General features: G+C 50.1%; 2 protein-coding genes across 9 annotated transcripts in view; one reads left to right on the plus strand and one right to left on the minus strand.

The window, feature by feature from the left end:
• RFFL (ring finger and FYVE like domain containing E3 ubiquitin protein ligase) overlaps positions 1-2,743 on the plus strand; it is a 29,931-nt gene extending 27,188 nt beyond the window's left edge. For all 7 annotated transcript variants that reach the window (XM_053961070.1, XM_053961065.1, XM_053961067.1 and 4 more), the window contains one exon: positions 239-2,743. In XM_053961070.1, the coding sequence (XP_053817045.1) occupies positions 239-420 (182 nt within the window). In that variant the 3' untranslated portion in view covers positions 421-2,743. The remainder of the gene's footprint in view (positions 1-238) is intronic.
• A 245-nt stretch (positions 2,744-2,988) lies between these two features.
• LIG3 (DNA ligase 3) lies at positions 2,989-16,602 on the minus strand. 2 transcript variants are annotated; one of them, XM_053961063.1, is made up of 20 exons: positions 16,509-16,602; positions 15,669-16,231; positions 15,066-15,182; positions 14,028-14,225; positions 13,504-13,655; positions 12,429-12,595; positions 11,731-11,808; positions 11,466-11,634; positions 10,722-10,877; positions 10,175-10,306; positions 9,323-9,402; positions 8,853-8,940; positions 7,904-7,981; positions 7,531-7,654; positions 7,076-7,218; positions 6,233-6,307; positions 5,513-5,659; positions 4,340-4,514; positions 3,598-3,689; positions 2,989-3,486 (listed from the first exon to the last, which is right to left on the minus strand). In XM_053961063.1, exons 2-20 carry the CDS (start codon positions 16,210-16,212, stop codon positions 3,253-3,255), a joined length of 2,949 nt encoding a protein of 982 aa, XP_053817038.1. In that variant the 5' UTR covers positions 16,213-16,231; positions 16,509-16,602; the 3' UTR covers positions 2,989-3,252. The 2 variants fall into 2 exon arrangements, with proteins under 2 accessions (XP_053817038.1, XP_053817037.1); XM_053961062.1 differs by having other exon boundaries at positions 2,989-3,489.
• Positions 16,603-19,929: the final 3,327 nt, after the last annotated feature.

Below are 19,929 nucleotides of genomic sequence, written 5' to 3' on the forward strand. Positions count from 1 at the left end.
CCATGTTGCTTCATTTGCCTCATCATTTGGAATCTCAGTGGTATTTATTTCCATCTCACAGAAATTACTGTGTAAAAGCTAAAACTTCTGCTCCTTGCCAGCTGACGGAGCAGCCCCAAGGAGAATTCCTTTGCACACCTTGTCCCTTGGGGAATCCCTTCAGCAGAGCCAACTGGGATTGCACAAACCCACCACACCTCCCTTTGTCTGACCCCCGCGTGCTCTCCTGTCCCCTCAGGTGGTGCCGGGCCCCCCAGCACCGAGGACAACCTGTGCAGGATCTGCATGGATGCTCCCATCGACTGTGTGCTGCTGGAGTGTGGGCACATGGTGACGTGCACCAAGTGCGGGAAGCGCATGAGCGAGTGCCCCATCTGCCGCCAGTACGTGATCAGGGCCGTGCACGTCTTCAGGACATAGAGGTGCCTCTGGGCTCAGGGCTGCTGTGCCTTAAAGCCTCAGTGCTCTTAGGGAAAGGGCCAACAGCTCCCTTGGAGATCAGCATGGACTCTGCTGCAGGAGAGGCAAGGAGGAAGCCTGGGGAAAGCGCTCTGCTCAAGCCATGCCCGACTCTGCTCATCCCACCATCGTGCTTTACACCACAGTGCCTGGACTCCTTGGAGCTCATTGCCAGCAATCATTAACCACCTCCATCCTAGGAAAACGTGAGGACAGATGGATGCCCAGCTTTCCACCAGGAAGATCCGCTCCAGAGGCTTTGTATTTTCCTCTGAATAAAAAAAGTGAACTGGGGTCTCAAAAAGTGTCCTTTGTTTTGCTGCTCAGGCTACGCCCAGCAACAACTTGATTTTCAAAGATTAAAATGTCACTGTGCTTGTTTATTTTATTTTTAATTTAATGTAAAATTGTTATGCTTGCAGGACAGGCAGACCATCCCTGCTTTCCCCAATTCCAGCCTAGTGCAATTGTGGAAAAATGTGTAATTTTATATCAAGGTTGTCTTTGTATTATTGAAAACTGTTGGGGAGGGAGGCTGGGAAGGCTCAGTCTTTCCCTATGTGCTGGGTTTTGTTTCTGTGCCAGAGAGAAGGTTCTAGTTTGATTTTGTCAACTTTGACTTCACAGCACGTGCCAGAGGTGGGGCTCAAACTGAACTGCCCTCACTTGCTGAGGGAGCTACAAATCCAAGGCTTGAGTCTTCCCCAGGGTTTAGTGAGGAAACCACAGAGCTGCAGAGGAGTGAGGACTCCACTGCTACACAATCATATTTAAGTACAGGTAACTTTGTCTTTTTTTAGAAGGGAATCATGGAAGAAAGCCTTCGTATCCCTTGGATCCAGGAGCAATCTCCACTGCAGATCAGCTTGCCCATCCTCCCCAGGGCTCAGTTTTACAGTTCTGTTACCTTCCACTGCTTGTCAAAAGCAGTTTTGTCCTTTCTGCTGGTGAGGGTGGGGAGAGAGGCTGTGTCCTGATCCCTGACAGCTCTCCTGGGCAGCGTGTTCAGCTGGAAGAGATTTGCTAGAGCAGTCTGGCAGTTCTTGCTGGAGGTGATTGTAACTGGTGTATTCTCTCCTCAGTGGCCTGCAGGCATCCAGGGCTTCAGGACTGACTTCAGCATCCTGCTGCCCTCAGTGCCCACGAGCAGGGGACTGTGCCCTCACTGCAGGGCAGCTGAGGCTGAGCCCCTCTGTGCAGAGCTGTCCTGGGGACAGGGGATGGCTCCGTGTTCCAGCCTGGCTGCCAGCAGAGAACAGCACAAACCCAGGGGGGCTCTGCAGAGACTCCCCTCAGCTCCTGGGGCACTGAAGTGCAGCTGCAGGGACAGCACCAGAGCTCCTGTGCAGTGGCAATGATGCCAACAGCACATGCACCTGGTGTGCTCTGCACAGGGCAGTTCCAGGAGCTGCAGCCAGTGCAGGGACTTTGCTCTGGGCACTGCAGCCAAAACAGCACCTGGGATGAGAAATCCATGGCTCAGGAGGCAGCAGGAGAGGGCCAGGGATTTCTCACTGAGGTGCTCCCAGAACTCCACACATTGACTGAACTCAGCATTCTGAGTTCTACCTCTGTCCCAGGTCAGGCTGCTCTGTAATCTCTGACTTAAGATCCAGCATGAGAACAAACTGAACAAGTCAGTGCACCACGACAGAGAAAAGGGCAGGTAAGAAGTGACTGTTTGCTCTGGAGAGAGCACAGGGACCTCGAAGAGCTGCAGGAATAAACAACAGCCTCATTTAGCAAATCCACTGTGAAAATTCATGTTGTCATGTTTTTCAGTGAACTCAGGGCTGGGGGAATTTAGCAGGATGATTCCCCTATGGATAGATGTACTTTTCCTTGTAGAAGGTAGGCTTAATTTTCTACAGCAATTAAATCAAGCTGCAGATCAATGCCTGAAATTTTAGGGATGAGAAGATCCACCCACCCTGTGACTTCAAAATGTGCTTTGTGAAGGGAGGACTCTTCTTGTTTCCCCTGTAAAAATGGAATCTCTACTTATGGATATGAGTGAGTTGTTTTTAAAGGAAAATCAAAACCTGGAGGAAACTGATTAATGATCCAAAGGAATATAATGGTCTGAACTAATAAAGTAAATGGAAATATTTATGTGCTTTATGTACACTGTACATTGTTTAAAGATTTTAAAACTTAATATTCTACTTGAAAGGGCATGTTATTCACTATTAAATTCTCTGGTACTATGACAGTTCAACTTACTAGTTTTGGTACAGAAGTTTGGTTTATAATTTTATAATAAAGTTGAATTGTGTTTAGTTAACTTTGCTTCTGACTCTGTTACAAGCAGAGATCCTACAGCTACTGCTGAACCTCAGCCAGAAATTGGGATCCCAGGTGCTGAAATGCTGTTAGTTGAGGGGGGGGTACAGAAGAGGTGGAGGGGAAAAAAATTACCTGACAACACCAATGACCTTGGCACCACAGCCAAGAGTCCCATGGAGCTGCTGCTCTGTTTTCCTGAACAGGAAGAGAAGAACCTTTGGAAATTAAGTCCTGACAGCAAAGGAGAAGCTGCTTCAGTTTTATTTATCTATAAAAATACCCAAACTTTAAAAACCCAAGGAGACTAAACCAGCACCTGGATAAGGGCGGTGGTCTACAGTATGGGCAGGAAAATGGGATTCAGCAGTGACATTTCTTCAGAGAACTTTTTAAATTCATTCCGTAGGGCTGCTCTGGATCTTTGTAACTACTCCTTCCATGGAAGGATCTCCCCGTTCCCTCCACCTCCCTATTCCCAGCTGTTCTGTGCCAGCACTGCCCCCTGTGCTAGCACGGGGCCACCAGCCTGCGCTTCCGGATGCACTCCCAGATCCACCTGGGAGTCACCCGCTGTGCCCCGGGGTTGTCATCAATGTCCCCAATCACGTGGGTGGCCGAGGCCGTGTCCAACTCTGCCACCAGGTCCCCGTCAAAGGCGATGAAGTAGCGGCGGATTCGGTCAAAGTCCTTCACGGAGGGCGCCAGGTAGAGCTTCACCCCCGTGAAAATGTCCAGCAGCGGCTGCTGAGGGGGGAAGGAGAAACAGCTTGGGCAAAGCATTCCTTGGAATGGAAGTGAACAGACCACAACTGCCCCAGCCTCCCCCCACCCTCCTGTGGGTGCTGTCTGTACCTTCTTCCCGTTGTCCTCCATCTCAGATGCTTTTCTCTTCTCCCCTCGTTTCTCCTCGGATTTTTGAGGTGATCCAATGATTCCTTCGCTGTCTAAAAACAAAAATTTGGCTCGTGCATGTGCTCTGTCCAGATACTGGTTGTGTATTAATGTTGGGGGAAAGAGTAAAGAGCAGAGGGGAAAAGTTTCCTCCCCTCTTTCTGGAAAATCCATGAATTACTGTCCCTAGTGAGACGCATTTTTGTACTGGCAATGGTGTGGGGCAGCCTCCTGCCCCATTCCCAGGCTGCTGCCGCCACCTGCCCTCCATGCTGTCACCACTCTGGCCTCTGTGAAACTGCTCAACAATCTGCTTCATGTTCCAGCTCAATTCACCAGGAAATCACCTCCAGCCTCCACCTCCCTTTATCCACATGAATTCCATCCAAATCAAATTAAATACTGGCTCATGGCCAACAATCTCTAACCAAAGGGATGTGACCTGCAGAGATGGCAGCAGTGAACACCAACCTGAACAGCATCATCAGAGCTGTTTCCATCCCTCTTTTCCCAATCCCAGGACATCTCAGAGCTGTGGCTACTAAATTCATACAGGGCCAAACCAAGGATCTGAACAACTTTGACCATTAACCCTGAGATCCACGTGAAAGGTGGGACCATCAAGTCTCTGACAGAAGGCAAGGACCCAGAGCCAGCCTGCCCCAAGCACAGAGGACTCTTCCTGAAAGCACCATCATCTTACCTTCTGCCTTCTGGGCTTTTGCAGGTGACTTGCTTGGGGGACTCTTAATACTGCTGTGAGGTGTGGAAGACCTGGAATTCCCATCATTCTCTCCACTGCTGCCAGCTGTGGACTCATCTTCCTCCCCAGCTGTAACACTGAAATCAGCCTTCTCCTTGGAGAGCTGGTACAGCTCCTGCCCAGAGAAACAGCACTGATCATGTCTGACACTGGACACGAGCTGTGATGCACAGACTGCTCTGGTGTTCTCCTCCCTGAAGTGTTTGCTCAAAAGCCTTTTTTCTTCCTGCACCTCTCTGCAGTCATTTTGCTGTCACCTCTGTCCCAGCTCCCTGCATTCCACCCCTCTCCTGGCATTAAGGGAAGTCACACAGGGAGGAGCAAAAGCCACATTCACATCATCTGCAACAGAGCAAGAGCCTGAAGGATGAGCAGCGCCCAGTGCTCACTGTGGGAAGGGCCCATCTGCAGAGGGGTCTGTTCCTCTCTCCTCCCTACAGGGATCCTGGCAGGCCCTGGGGGCTGCATCACTCCTGCTTTCCATGGCACAGCAGCCCTGGCAGCTGCTGCCAGCCCCAAACTGCAGCAGCTCCCTCGAGCACAGAGCTCCCCAGCTCTCCCACTGCCAGGGCTGGCACTGGCGTGGCTGCAGCCCAGGGGTCCTGGCTGGTGCCACTTGGCCCCTGTGCCCCAGGATACCCACAGGCAGTTCCCAAATGCCTCTGCCAATCTCAGCAAGTGATGGGAAACTGAGTGAGCATGAAGAGAACAAAGGTCTCCAAGGAGGTGGTGGAGTCACCGTCCTTGGACGTATTTAAAAAAAGCCTGGACGTGGCACTCAGTGCCATGGTTTAGTTGCTGAGGAGGTGTTAGGTCACAGGTTGGACTTGTATCTCAAAAGGTCTTTTTTCCAACCAAGTTCATTCTGTGATTCTGTGGTCACCTCTGAGGAAGGCAATTCCTCACCCTGCCACAAGAGCTGATGGAACCAACTGCCCACAGAGACTTCTCTGACAGGGCGCAACAGCTCAAAGGACCAACAACCCAGCCCGAGCCTGGCATGAAGGGAGAACAGAAGGTGCCATGACAGGCAGCAGGTGCCTTCAGTGCATGCTGTGATTTGTCTGAAGCTCAGCCTGGTGCCAGAAGCCGCAGGGCCCCGCGCTGCCCCACCTTGAGCTGCTGCAGGTTGGTGGCTGTCTGCCAGTCCTTGTCGTCGCGGATGCGGGTGCAGCGCGGGAAGCGGATGGAGATCCCGTCCGCAGTGTGCGCCTCGGCCTTGGAGAACTCGGCCCCCGTGATCTCCCACACCGGGGCTTTCTAAACACACGGGGAGGAAGCCACGTCACACCCCTGAGCTCTCTCAGGAGCCAGCTCAAAGTGTCTCACCCTCCCTCACTCTCCACCCCAGCACAGCTCCATATACACAAAGTGACCTTGCTGGTCACCTTCATTATTAAAACCTACTTTTTCTCTAAGCCAGAGATCCTTCACTAACACAAAATGCCAATTTCTAAGTGACACCTTCTCCTTCAGGCGTACAGAGCATACTGACACACTCCCTACAACAACAGCAACCTGTGGGTTGCAGCTGTGTTTCAACCCTTTTAAGTCAGATTTCTCATATCTCAAATTTAAAGCAAGCTCACTTCTGGAAGGGATTTAATGCACAAGAATATTTCCCAAAACTGCTGCAGGTGTGATTTCTTCATGAAGCTCTTAGCCTCAAATGCACCTGCAAGATTGAGAGATAAAAACTTGTGCTTAATTTCCCATTCCAAGTATGAAGATTTATTTTGTAACAGAGACAACTTCTAAGTTGTCCTTCTAAAGGATTTATAGAAGATTGCAATTAAGGGCTGGGAAATGTTAAATGATTATGAGAGCACTTACCTTTGGATCTGGGACAATGAAGTCTGGGTAGTAGATTTTGTTAATTTTTAGCCACCTTGGAATTTTACTTGGATCCTATTAATTAAAAGCACAAAATTCAAATCACTGACACTTATCATCATATACAAACCTCATTCTACAGCAGAAGCTTCTGAAACACAACCTAGAGTAGATCAGCATAGAGGTATTACATTGCCTTTGCATGGATGGAACTTGCACTGATCTGCAGCCATTTCTCTCATCTAGAAAATCACAAGTATTGCCTGAAACACAGCCCTCAATTTCTGTCATTTTGTGTGTGAAACAAGAGCAGTTGATCCAATTGTGATTAATGTAAAACTACCCTTTTTTAAAAAAGATTCTACAACCTCAATGCAAATGGCCTTCAGGATGTCAAGGTGATATTAATATTCAGCTCTCTGTTTATTTGTCCAGCCTTGAAAAGCAAGATAAATCACTGACAGAAATCTTAACTCCAACCCCAGGTTATGGAGCCACCAGACCAGAACCTGACTGAGCATTTCCCTCCCACAGCCCCATCTAGTGACTGCCTGTGCCAATCACAACGTGCCCAAAAATCCAGATTAAAAATTGCTATCTTCCCAACAAAACCTTGTCCTAGCAGGAAACAGATGGTGCCTGGCTTCCCACTCAGTGTCTGGGTACAGATGCCAGGCAGTGCCTCCTCCAGGAGCTGGCTGCTCTGACACCTCACTTGTGTCATGTGGTTGATGAGCTTTAACTCTGATTCATTCCTGGCAGGGCACTCCCACCCTGCAGTGAAGCAGCACCTCAAGGGCAGCTGAGCCCTTGGCTGAGCATCCCTGGGCTCCCCCCTCTCACCTTGCTGATCTTCACCATGTCCAGCTCTGTCTGCAGACGTGCCAGGGTGGCATCATCGTGGCCACCAGAGCACTTGGTCACCGTGCACCACTTCTCACTCTTGGGGTCATAGCAGCCCATGAGGAAGATGGACATCATCCCACCTGCACAGGGACAGCAGGGTTCACACCTTGCACAGGACAAGCCACAGCTTTTCTGAGCCAAAACCCTTTTGTATCTTTGGGAGTCAAAGGGGCCTGGGCTTGTGATGGTTGCAGGGCCACTCACAAAGCTGAACAGAGCCCCTGCACTGTGCAACAGCCCAGCCCAGCAGCTCCAGCTCTGCTGTGCCAAGCAGCCCACAGCAAGGACACAATGGGCTGCAGCAGGTAACCACTGCTCCAGCCACCCTCATTCTGGAGGCCTGGAACAGGAAAACCTTGTGAGTTCCTGACTTAAGCCAACTCCAGACCTACCTTTACTGCCTTGTCCATAGAAAGCCCCCAGCACCACCAGGTCAGCAGTGTCAGCCATTGCCCCCTCGTTGAGATAATCCTTCTTCACCTTCAGCCAGTGGCGTTTCCCTGGCTCATAATTACCCTGTGCAAAGGAAGGCAGAGCCCCCTCAGAGATCCCCTGGTGGGCAGCAGCTCCTCAGACAGCCCTGGCCTTTATCCAGCTCAGCAGCTCCTGAGCACAGCAGGAGGAGCAGCTTGGACTGGATGTCAGCATTGAGAGGAACCCAGAGATGTTTCTAGAATGCTCAGTGTGTGATTCTGCCTCAGAGCTGGCTCTGTTGTCATTCCCAAACTCCCAGCTGACAGCAGTACAGAGTGAAGGGGAACTTGCCTTTATATCCTTCAGCACCAGCCCTTCCAGCCCCTCCCGGATGACCCGGGTGATCATGTCTGCCAGATCTGAAGCTTTCTGCAAAGGAGAGGGATCATGGTTAGCTCAGGACTGTAAAAAGGGCTGAGCTCTTCAGGCTTTGTGTTTGGAGCAGTGGTGCACTAAACCCAGAGCAACTGCACAGAGAGGAAGAGGTACTTTCACAATAGTTTTCCAAAAGGGATCCTGTACATGTTCTCTTTGCTGCACACCCAGTGACTAAGCTAGGAATATGTCCTCAGAAGAGAAGGTTTGTCTGGTTAAAAAATTCCCCTCAGAGACGTGGCTGTCCCACTGGCTGTGTTCCAGTATGTCCCAAGTCAGATTTGGTCAGCCAGCAGTGCCTGCTTCCTTCTCCATCCAACTGCCTTGGGATCTAAGAACCTTCTGCCCAAAATGTCCAAGCATTCTCCACCAAAGCCAAGGTGCCACAGAAATCAGCAGCAATGGGGAAAAATAATGGAACATCAGGTTGTGCATAATCTAAGGAAAATCCCAGCATGCTGCTGCCTGAATGTAGGTTTTAGCAGCCAGCATGTCTCAAGGCTGTGTGGCACTTGAAGCTGCCAGTTTGGGAAGTGGCACAGTCTGGCTCCCTTCAATCAGGCTGCAGTTGCAGCTCTGCACTGCACAGCACACACCGAGTGGCAGCAGGATTGAACTCCTCCTAACAGGGTCAGAGTGGCAGTGGCTACAAAATCATTAACAAGCCATAAAACCTGAGGTATGCAAGTTAAGATTATACCGAAGGGGTTGGGGCCAGGAAAAGATGGGCCAATGCTGGCTCAAGAAGTCTTGCACACCAAGCAGAAGGAGAACCATTTTGCCAGGGTGAATTTGCAGAGTTAATCATAAAAAAGCCAAGTGCTGGAGGAGCAGGGTGAGGGTTGTAGGGGCACACTGGACTCACTGTGACATGTTTCATCTCTGAGAACAGGATCCTGTTGGGGATCTCCACCATGTTGTCGTGGAGGAACTTGCGCCGTTCACACAGGGGCCTAGAGCAGGGCATGGACAGTGAGGGACAAGCAGCAATCCCAACAGAAACACTGAAAACACATTAAATCATTCATCCTAGAGAGCTCCAGAGAGGACAACTAGTTCTTACTTTCCTCCAGGAAGTGATAGAATGGCAATTCCAATGTTAACAGAGGATGTGAGGTGAGCAGCTGGGATGCAGCTAATCCCAGTGTTTTGGAGAGCAAGAGGAGCTCCAGAGAAAAACTCCTTGGCACAGCAAGGTCCCTCCCATGCTGCCCTGATTTCCCAGTGAGTGGCCAGTCTGACAGCCCAGCTGAACTGGTCTGTCTGCATTCGTGGGGTTTTCCAGCCAGTTCATCCCAGGAAACCAGCCCAGCCACTCTCCCCTGGCAGCCACACCTGTCCATCAGGCTGATGTCATTGAAGTAGATGCAGTCAAACACAAACAGGCAAACGTTGGCATCCTGGAAAGCAGCTTTCTGAAACACAATTAACAGGATTCTGTAGTCACAGCAAATAGTTTTAGCAAAGTAATAAAAGGATGGATTTTTATCTCTGTAATATTTTAGGTATGAGAAGCTTATGCCTCTTCTAAAAGAAGCATTCAGAGAATTAAGATTTTACACTGAATGTGTCCAAGCACAAGCTAAGAACATAAAAAATATTCATTTCCTAGGAATGGAAAATAATGCTAAAAATATTAATGGTTTTGGGCAATGCAACATCTGTCAGTACTGCTGCAAAAAACCCACCACATTTCTATAGACAGCAGATTAATGGCTACTTTTAACTTAAGCACTTATAGATTCATTTTCATTTTCCTGTCCTTTTCCTCACCCCCATTCAGTCTAGACACAAGCAGTACATAACATTTGCATGGAATAATCTCTGCATCCCTGTGGTCTCCCAGGCTGCCATACATTGCTCAAGCCATGAGAAACAATGACAGAATTGCAAGATTTTCCAAAGATTTTTTTCAGTATTATTGTAATATTATTTTAAAATTAGTATTTTAATGTTGGTACCCTGAAATTAAGTTCTGTTAATGTCCTGCCAGTGACCAGTTCAATATCAAATCTACTGTATTACAGCAGTAGCTTTTCAATATCAGCCTTCTCAATAATCTTATTTTTTCCCCCAGATTCTCTAACAAGCATCAGAGCTCTGAAATTATCCTGTGATAACAGAATGTTTAAGTCAGCAGAGTAATAGCCTCCAAACACAAAAACAATTTTATTTCATTTTTTTTACCTTGTGCACACCAAGAGTCCCAAAAGGAAGTGGCTTGCCAGTTTTATTGTCAATCAGGAGAACTTCTGAATCCAGAATCATACTTTGTCCACCAGGGAAAGCCTGGGGGATGAAATCCTTAAAATGGGCTACCTTGAGAAAAGAAAAAAAAACCAAAAGAAAAATAACTGGCTGAAGAGAGAGATTCACTCCAATGCAGGTGTTTTCTCCACAAGTATGAGGCACATGTGGCACATCTGCACTTCTATGGTACCCACAGTAGTTTACAAATAGAAAAATGAGGCTTTAATAAACAGAACCAAGTCACCCAACTGGCACCAAGGCTCCCAAAATGCAGTGCATAGAGAGGATTCTACAGCAGCCAGATGAAATTTAATTTCAAGCTCTTAACGTGCACCAGAATGAAATGATTACGGTTTTAAGTGTTGCTTTTCCACATTCTACACATCATTATAAATTAGGAATGAGAAGGAAACTATAGAAGGTAACTATTGGGAATGCAGTGGAGGAGCTGGCACAAGGGGTGAGGCAGTGCCCAGGTGCTTACTTTGTGGGGGAGCACAGGCTTGAGGCTCCTGCTGAAGTAGCTGAAGTGATCCCCGTTCTTGTGCACCTGCACGCGCTCGCCGTCGTACTTGATCTCGGCGTACATCCCGTTGGGACACTTCTTCATGGCGTACTCGATGGACTTGCAGGCCTCAGCCTGGGGGCAGAGGGGCCAAAACCCAGGTGACACGTGGAAAATAAAGCTACTCTTACCTAAGTTCATGAATGAGCTACAATGAATCCTCTTGTAGAGCTTTTTGTCCAGAACATCTGTTAGTGAGTCCAAGTTTTCCTTAATTATTCACTAATATCTGCATATGCCCAGATAATTACAGCTTTTCAGTGCTTATCCCCTCCAAATGCTTTAAAATGTGCACTGTGCCTTCTGTAGGAGTGTGCTCAGCCCAGAAGTAAATATTTAACTCTGCTTTGTTCACACAAAAAGCCAGACTTATTTGAATCTCTAATCCACTGGAAAGCTTACACTCTTTCCAGAGAAAGGATCAACTTCTGCAATGACAGCAAACAAATACAAAAGACTGAGAGCAAGGCAAGGTTTTAGCTTGGCAGTGGTGCAGGTACTGAGTTTATCAAACTGGTGGTAGGAGATGCTTTCTAAACTGGCCTTAAACAACACTGAGCCCTGCAGAGCCAGCCCACACCGCACAGCCACTGCCCTGGCTCCTGACCCTTCCAGGTGGGGGTCTCTGTTCCGTGCCTGGCTGCCAGGAGGGGCCCAACCTACCAGCATGGGCTGCACTGGGGTCATGAGTGAGGCCTGCACGCTCAGGGTCCTCTTCAGCCCCGGCACCTTCTCTGCCTCCTGCTGGTTCTGCAGCACCCGCTCCACCACGTCCTGCAGGTTCCGCGAGGCCTTGAACGCCTCGTAGGCGTTGGGATCCAGAGCGTCCAACCTGCAGCATGTGGGGAGAGGGGGAACACTGATCAGCCTCAGGGCTGCTGCTGCTGCCACCTCGGGTCATGAGCACTGCTGGGTTTGTGTCACTTACACGTGCTTTGCTCCAGCATTCATTTTCAAGTCATGTTTAATTAGCCTGATGATGCACTTCAGGTCGTTGCCTGTACACCTGAAGAAGAGAAGATTCAGCAAAGGTGTCAGCTGAACTTTCCAGCTGAAAAGGAGAAACTCATCCAGGTGTCTTTATAAAAAAGCCCTCCCTTTGCAGACGGTTTAACCAATCATGTTAACAGTGACACCTCAGAGACACAAGGGAATATCCAAAAAGCTTTCCAGCGTCTTGATGCCAACATTAACTCAGCCTCAGTGTTGATGTACCTTGCAAAATTTACTTAATTAATGCATCAAGAGTAACTGATTGGAAAATCCTCAGGCTCAGATCAACACAAACTGAGCCAGACCAAAAATCTTTGTGTAAATTACTTGAAGGCTTTTTCCAAAATGCTTAAGAACAGCAACTTAATTAACAGCTAAGCACCATTAGGGTGTAATTGCAAATCACTTGTCTGACTGAAGTGTCCTGACAGGCAGTGACAATTTCTCTAGCATGAACAAGAGCCATAAATGCTCTTCATTGCTGTCAAGGTGTCTCAATCACACCACTAACAGCAGCTTACAGATCCTAATTAAGTTCAGTGGTGGCTCATGATTAATTTTTCACCTACTCCAGCTTGTAAAGAACCACTCCAGTGTTTGGGCAAACATTCAGAGGCTGATTCCTTCCCTCACCTGCGACTGATCTGCTGCAGGACACTCTGCTGGTCATCCTCCTTGGTGAGCTTGGACAGCTGGATGAGGAACTCATCGACCTCCTGGATGGTCAGGAGGCTCTTGGCTGCTGGAGGACAGGTCTTGCTCTGCTCGAAGAAGATCCGTATGGTCTCAGAAACATCTCCCTGTCTCCAAAAAGAACACCGGGTGTGGATGAGAGACATGGCCAGAGAATGGGGGTGCCACTGGGGATTCTGCATGGTTCCAGTGAGGATTAAGGATAGGAGTGATGCTGGGATTGCATGAAGAAACCAGAATCAAACACTTAAGGAAGCTGCCACTACACATAAAGCTGCTCAGCTGTTTAATTTGCCAAGAAAGGTAATTAAGAGTACCAGCATCATCTCATGGCTCTATTTTTCACTGCTGCAGCAGCATAGACCCTTTATTTCCTCAGGATGAATCCACTTGTAAATCCAAGGACATGGGACAGGCTAGTGATGTCACTAGAAGGCACTAGAAGGCAGTACACAGCAAGGCAATGAACAGAGATGAAAGAATTACTTTTTTAAATCTAATTCACCCCTTTTTTGCACCTTGCAGTGAATCAGAGGGTGCACAGTCAATCACCAGCTCCTGTGCACAGGGACTCAATGCACAACTGAGCACCTGCAATTGTAGCAGCTTAATTGTATTAACCACCTGCAGCTGCCAGTGACAGGTCTCTTAATTGAATCCCAGGTTTTGATATGTGATGGTACAAAAAGAGTAATATAACTCAGTTCTGTAGCAATGTGCCAGACAAAGGAATTTAGACAAACAGATGCAGCCCACCTCGCCTAGGTAATTTTAGTCTTGCTTTCTAAAGCTTTACCAGGTGAATTCTTATCCTGCTTTCCATTCAAACACGGTTTTCTACAGGTTCCAGATGGCAGAAAATGCTATGAAAACTGCTAAAGCCAAGGAAAACCAAAATAAATCACCAGCTCCCATCCTAACAGTCAAGCTAAGGAGTAAAAAACCTAAACCATTACAGAATTTCTGTAAGCAAACAGCTGAGCAGCAGAAATTGAGAGCTGCTGTCTGCACTCACCTGCTCCAGGTCCCGGACCATTTCTTCCTGGTTGCAGTTAAAAATCCTGCTGAACAGCTTTACAATCTGCTTATCATTCAAGTTGTAAACTATTTTAATGACACCTGGTAACAGCATCTTAATGGTCAGGTATACATCACCATGGAAACCATCTGGGGAAAAAAAGCACATGATAACAGCGAGGATTTATTTTCATGTCCAGGCTCTGGTTGGTTGTGTCCAAACCCACAGCTGGGATAAAACCCACTGTTGGGGCTTGGAATTCTTAGGGAAAATAGCCACAATTTGCCTCTAAATCTGACCTCAGCACTAAATTTGGCACCTACAACACCTGAACAAGACATTTTTGTCTGAATTTGATATTTAAAGAGTTCACTTTATAAAGATTACCTCCACAGTTCAGAAATCACCACAGCACAAGGCCAGAACCACACAACAATCAGATTTGAATTTCCCCTTTCCTTTTGAGATCAGCCTTTGAAGCTGATTCTGAGAGAGCTGAGAATTCCCAGCTGGAGCCATACCTCCTGCAGATCCCTTCCTGAGGAAGTCCTGGATGATCTGAGTTTTCACATTGTAGCTTGGCTTTTCAGCCACCATGGCGCAGAGCTTGCGGAATTCCCGCAGCAGGCAGTCCTTGTGCTTGGGATCACACCTGGCTGCAGACAGGCTGGGCTTCTGGGCAGAGTTTGCAGGGGCATCTTCTGAATTCTTTGGCTTAGCTGCATCAAACACACCACAAGTTGTTTTTTTTAAAGACATGGAGCAAATGTTGAAGTTACTTCTGCCTGGCAAGCTGGGAACGATCCCAGGGTGCTGGTGAAGCTTCAGAGCTAAAAGTTATGACTTTTATAAAAACCTTCCAACTATTTTTACCCTTCACATCACACCAGAATTTCCTAGATCTTAATTATACCAGAAAAATATGGCTAAACCATGGTGAAAAATAATTTCTCCTTCCAGATGCCTCTGTTTTATCTATTTTTTTTTCTACTTTTGGCCTTCAAAGCAAGACATTTCTCTAAGGTAATTTCTAAAATTGGGAAATACATCCCCATCTTCTCCCAACACCAATCCCCTAAGGAGCTGATGTCTTTGGCTGTGTTGTGGCTCTGGGCTGTCTGGAGCTCCAGGTGGGTGTCAGGTCAGTCAGAGCTCACACATGGACTGTCCTGCTGGCAGCTGCTCCTCAGGACAAGTTTTCCTTTCCACGAACACAACTGAGAATCCCTCAGCAGTTTTTTCCACATTTTGAGCTCCACATGGGATAACTTTAGTCTACATCTTCAGTTTGCAATGAGCCAATGGATGCAGGGAGATGGAGTCAGCCTGACAATGTCAGTTATGGCAGAATCTTTGTTTCCTTGGGAAAACTGGAAATCCAAACATCTTTCAAGATGTTCTTTCAAGACTGACAGCCTAAGAAAGCACTGACAAATGAGAATTAAAACCCCCTAAGTCATCTACAGATAAAAACCTACCGATCTGAGCCAAGCTAAAACACCTCCTGATGTCAAGATTAAAAGAAATTAATTTCCCAGAACCAGTTTCTTCATTCTTACCACTGAATCCAGAGAACTTCTTTGGTGGATCTTTTGTGGTCAGCTGTCCTGTGGCAGTGAGTTTTGCCTGCACTATCACCTTTTTCTTTGGGGTACCTCCAGTCTTAGAATTGGCTTCTGGAAAGCAGAAAGGTTCAAAGAGGCAGTCAGGAATAATCTCATACATCCCCCACCATATTATGTGGCTTACAAAGCAAAAAGCCTTAAAAGAAATGGCAATTGGAAGAGGAAATAAAAAATTGGTTTTTCAGATAAGCAAAGTTAGAAGAATATGTAATTTATTAAAGATCACAGAAAAATGTGGAAATGGAAAATAACTGATGCTTCCTCATGGGTTTTATTTTGCCTATGAATTAAATCACCTAGGCCTTGTCCACAACCAGTTGTGACAAATGAACTGAGGAGTGTCACTGCAGAATTGACCAATTCTTCCCTTTCCTACACAGCTGAGGCAGGGATTGGAGCAGCACCACACACTTTGTCCCTAAGCCACACAAAAATAAATCCATGAGGATTTCATGGCAAAGGCACAGCTGGGTGACAACCTCTGGCATAACTTGAAAATAAGGAGAAAAGTGACCCTGGCACTGCCTCGTGCCTCACCTGAGATGTACTTGTTGATTGTTTCTTTCTCCTCATCCTGCAGCTCTTCCCAACCCTCCAAATCTGTGATGTCTTCAATTTTCTTGGTGGTGGCCCGGGCCTTGTCCAGCTTCTCAAAGATGCACTTGACATGGTACCACTCCTTCATGTCCCCTCCGGACTCGGTGAAAGGATTGGGAACAATCTTCCCGATGCGCACCATCCCCTTCACGATCTTCTCCTTGCACTTCTTGCAGCCCGCGGTGCCTCGCTTGGCATAGTCCACGCAGTAGCGCTGCTCTGCCATGTCCCCCGCGGCCGCGCAGGCTGAGCGCAGCCAGCCGCCCAACAGCAGGGACACAGGGAACGCGCCGGCAGCACCGCGCTGCTTCGGGGGTGGCACAGGGACGGGCAGGAACAGCAGCTGGCACCAGCGCCCGGGGCTGGCTCCGGCGGAGCAGGAGAACGGCCTGGCCAAGGGGAGCTGCGTGCGAGGGCAGAACAGCGCCGTGCCCCTGCCGAGAGCGCGGGCAGCGTGTGACAGCGCCCTGCCGCCCGTGGGCATCCAGTCCGTGCTGAGGGTGCTGCGAGCGACACGGGGCACACTGAGCACCCTCTGCCCGCCGGCACCCCCTCGGCGGCCCCAGCCCTCATCCCCCGGCCCGGCACCCGCTCCGCGGCGGCCTCCATCGCCCCCGCTCCGCTGCCCCGCACCCCGACCCCTCACGGCCCCCTCCTGGCTCCCAGGCCCTCTCCCGGCCCCGGCCTCGCCCCGAGGCCGCTTTCCCGCCCTGCCCGCCCCGGCCCGACCACCGGCTCCCGCCGCCGCCGCAACCCCCAGGCCGCCCCTCCGCCGCTCACCGAGCTCCTCACGGTGCCGCCATCCCGTCCCCCGCCCCGTCCGGACCCCCGGGACGCCCCCAACCCCTCAGGCCGGGGCCGCCGCCTCAGCCGCCGCCGGGACACGAGCGCGCCGGCCCGGCCTCCGTAGAGCCCCGCGCGCGCGCGCGCGGCACGCCGGGCCCCGCCCCTTCCTGCCCGAACAGCGGCCGAGGGGCCGGGCGCGCGCAGGCCACGCCCCATCGGCCCGACTAGCCCCGCCCCCAGCACGCGCCGGGAGCGTTTTCCCGCCTCGGGCGCGGCTGAGGCGGCGTCGGGAGCGCGCCTGGGGCCAGGGAGGGTCCGCGCCCTGAGGCGGCACCGGGAGCGCGCCTGGGGCCAGGGAGGGTCCGCGCCCTGAGGCGGCACCGGGAGCGCGCCTGGGGCCAGGGAGGGTCCGCGCCCTGAGGCGGCACCGGGATCGAGTCCGTGCCCTGAGGCGATACCGGATCCGTGCCTGGGGCCAGGGAGAGTCCCGCACCCTGAGGCGGCACCGGATCCGTGCCTCGGGCCAGGGAGGATTTGTGCCCTAGATTGGCACTGGGCCCCTGCCCTGAGGCCGTGGAGGATCTGTGCCCTGGGACGGGACTAGGACCAGGACCAGAGGTGGCACCGGGTCCTCGCCCTGGGACAATGGAGAGTTCCCCCTCCATGAGGCGATGGAGGGACTGTGCCCTGCGCTGGCACCGGGTCCCCGCTCTGAGGTGGGGAAGGGTCTGTGCCGTAGGGTGGCACGGGGACAGTGCCCGGGCGATGGAGGGTTTGTGCCCTGCGGTAGCCCCTGCTCTGTGCCATGAGGCAGTGGGGGTTCTGCACCCTGTGGCAATGGAGGGTCTCCACCCTCAGGCAGTCCCAGGTCTGTGCCCTGAGGTGATGGTTCATCCCCACCACAGGGCTGACCACTGCAGCAGTGTCCCCTGCCCTGAGGTGATGATGAATTCCCGACCTCCTAAAGTTGGCTTTTCCAGAGCACTGCACCAAGCTGGGGCAGGTGTGAGGGGTGCCCTGTTCCTGGCTGAGGCACACTGGCTCTCCAAGAGTGCTGTGCTGCATTAAGACAGCTTTGAGGTGCTGATGGATCACCTGGCCATAGAATTGGTCCCTCTAAGGGTTCTAACACCGTGTTTGTGCACTGAGCCACTGCCTTATCCCCAGCCTCATGAAGCTGTCCCTTCAGGGGTGCTGTGCCATGTTGGTGCAGGTTTGAGATGCTGCCATGTCACCTGGGCCCTCAGTACCTGCACAGGCCTGAAGCGCTGCCCTATAACCTCCTGAAATTGTCCTTTGCACTCTGTTTGTGGTGCTGCTGTACCACCCCAGGCTCCTGAGAACAGCCCTTCATCCCAGGACAGGTAAACACACACCTGCAGCCCAGCTGTTTGCTCTCTGCTGGGGGCAGCCACCCCTGTTCCTCTGATGGAAGTGCTGTTGTGCTGTGCCAGAAGGCTGCTGGGGAGGCTGGAATGGATGCAGTACACAGCTCCACTGGATTCCTGCCTTCATCCATGGAAAGGATGCTGTGTGGGTTGACATGGCCAAGTCTCTGACCTGCTTTGCTGTACCTCAAAGGCAGAGTATGAGACATAAGGTACAGAATTTGCTTCCCCAGCCACATACCTGTCTTTTTGCTGGCCTCCAGCTGGTTGCAAAGCAAGCTACAGGCAGTCTTCTCCCCAGCATATCAAACAAACCACACTGTGTGGAGCTAGGAGTGAGTGTAACAATTGTGCCTGGTCACAAAACTGGGATGAAATCTGACACAGGCATTTCTGATCACAGGGATCTGGCTGGGAACAGGCAGCCTGCATTCATTTGCAATATTTTACATTGCAATATTTACTCTCAGACAATGCATTCAATCCATAATCTCAGGATGGAAATGCACCTTCCTGTCCCTCACGGCCCAGAAGTGGAGGAAACCCCAAAACAAAGACAGAAACAAGCTCCCCCAACCAAATCCAACTGGGAGCTTTGAGTCACAGAAGAGGAATTGCAGAAGGATTCACAGAAGTCTTCCTGCTATGGACTTTATGTGGAAGGCAACCAGACCACCACCACACTCCAGATTTTTGGCTGAGTGCATTCAGCTCCAAAACCATGCATTTGGCTGACTTGGATTAAAATTTTAATGTGTGACTCCAATATGATTTGATTTTTAATAGTTCAGATTGCTTTGAAAAATGATTTACAGAACCAGCAGTGACCACGTGCAAGAGTTTGTATGAACACAAGGATTTTAGAGGGGAAGAAGACAAAACCCAGGTAAAGATGAGGTGAGTGCAGTGTTCAGAGAGAGCTTGCTGGGAGCACAGAGTTCGTGGCACCATGGTGAGATCTCCCATTGTGAGCCTGGTGAAAGAGATGGAAAGGCAAGGGCTGACACTGCAGCACATCATGATCAGGTTTCAATAATATATAATAAATAAGGCAGCTGAGCAAGCTGGCAGGGGTGGGATCTGCTGCCCTAACTCTGTCTAAAAGTCACCTAAATGAGCTAAAAAAGCAGAGCCTTCAGCCAGCAGAGAAACGTTTCAGAGGCCTCAGTGAGGGTGAGATGAATTGCTCCTGGCTCTTTTCAGCCGGGAGGGGGTTTGGATGGCAGCAGGGACAGGAGGGGAGTAGGAGCCTGCCCCTCTGCAGAGTGGTGCAGGGACTGGAGATTGATGGCCCGGCAGTGAGAGATGCAGTGAGCACAGGCAGGTGGCAGAAGGCTGCCATGAGAAACGAGGAGTTTTAGATAAATTTCCTCTCCGAGAAACACACACAACTGCTGTTTGGTTGTTTTGGAGAGGCCTGGGAACAACAGCAGCAAAGCTGGTGCACTCTTAATGCCAGCTCTCCTCCTCTTGAGCAGGAGATGAAGACTCTGCAGCCCAGAGCATTAATTCTGCTGATTTTCTAAGGTGCCTCCACAGGAATTGGTGGAAAGTTGAACCTTGCTTCTTCACAGAATCACAGAAGGGTTTGGGTTGGAAAGGACCTTATAGCTCATCTCACTCCACCCCCTGCCACGGGCAGGGACACCTTCCACTATCCCAGGTTGCTCCAACCCAGCCTGGAATGCTTCCAGGGATGAGGCAGCAACAGCTTCTGTGGGCAGCCTGTGCCAGGGCCTCCCCACCCTCACAGGGAACAATTTCTTCCCAATATCTTCTGTAAATCTACCCTCTTTCGCTTTGATCTTGTCATCTGTTTTGTGGCTAACAGATCTGAGATGGCATTAAGAAGTGATAAGAAAGTTTCAAGAGGCCTATCAGGCCCTGATTTTGGTCACTGCTCCTAAATGTTTCTGCAAGCACTTTCTTCCCCTGAAATCAATGTGGATCCACTGTTCTTATTGTGGGTGGGAAGGTTTGTGTGCAAGGGGAATAATTAACATTACTTCATGGTTCATGGTTCATAC

The sequence above is a fragment of the Vidua chalybeata genome, chromosome 20, assembly GCF_026979565.1.
Source record: "Vidua chalybeata isolate OUT-0048 chromosome 20, bVidCha1 merged haplotype, whole genome shotgun sequence".
Classification (NCBI taxonomy): domain Eukaryota; kingdom Metazoa; phylum Chordata; class Aves; order Passeriformes; family Viduidae; genus Vidua; species Vidua chalybeata.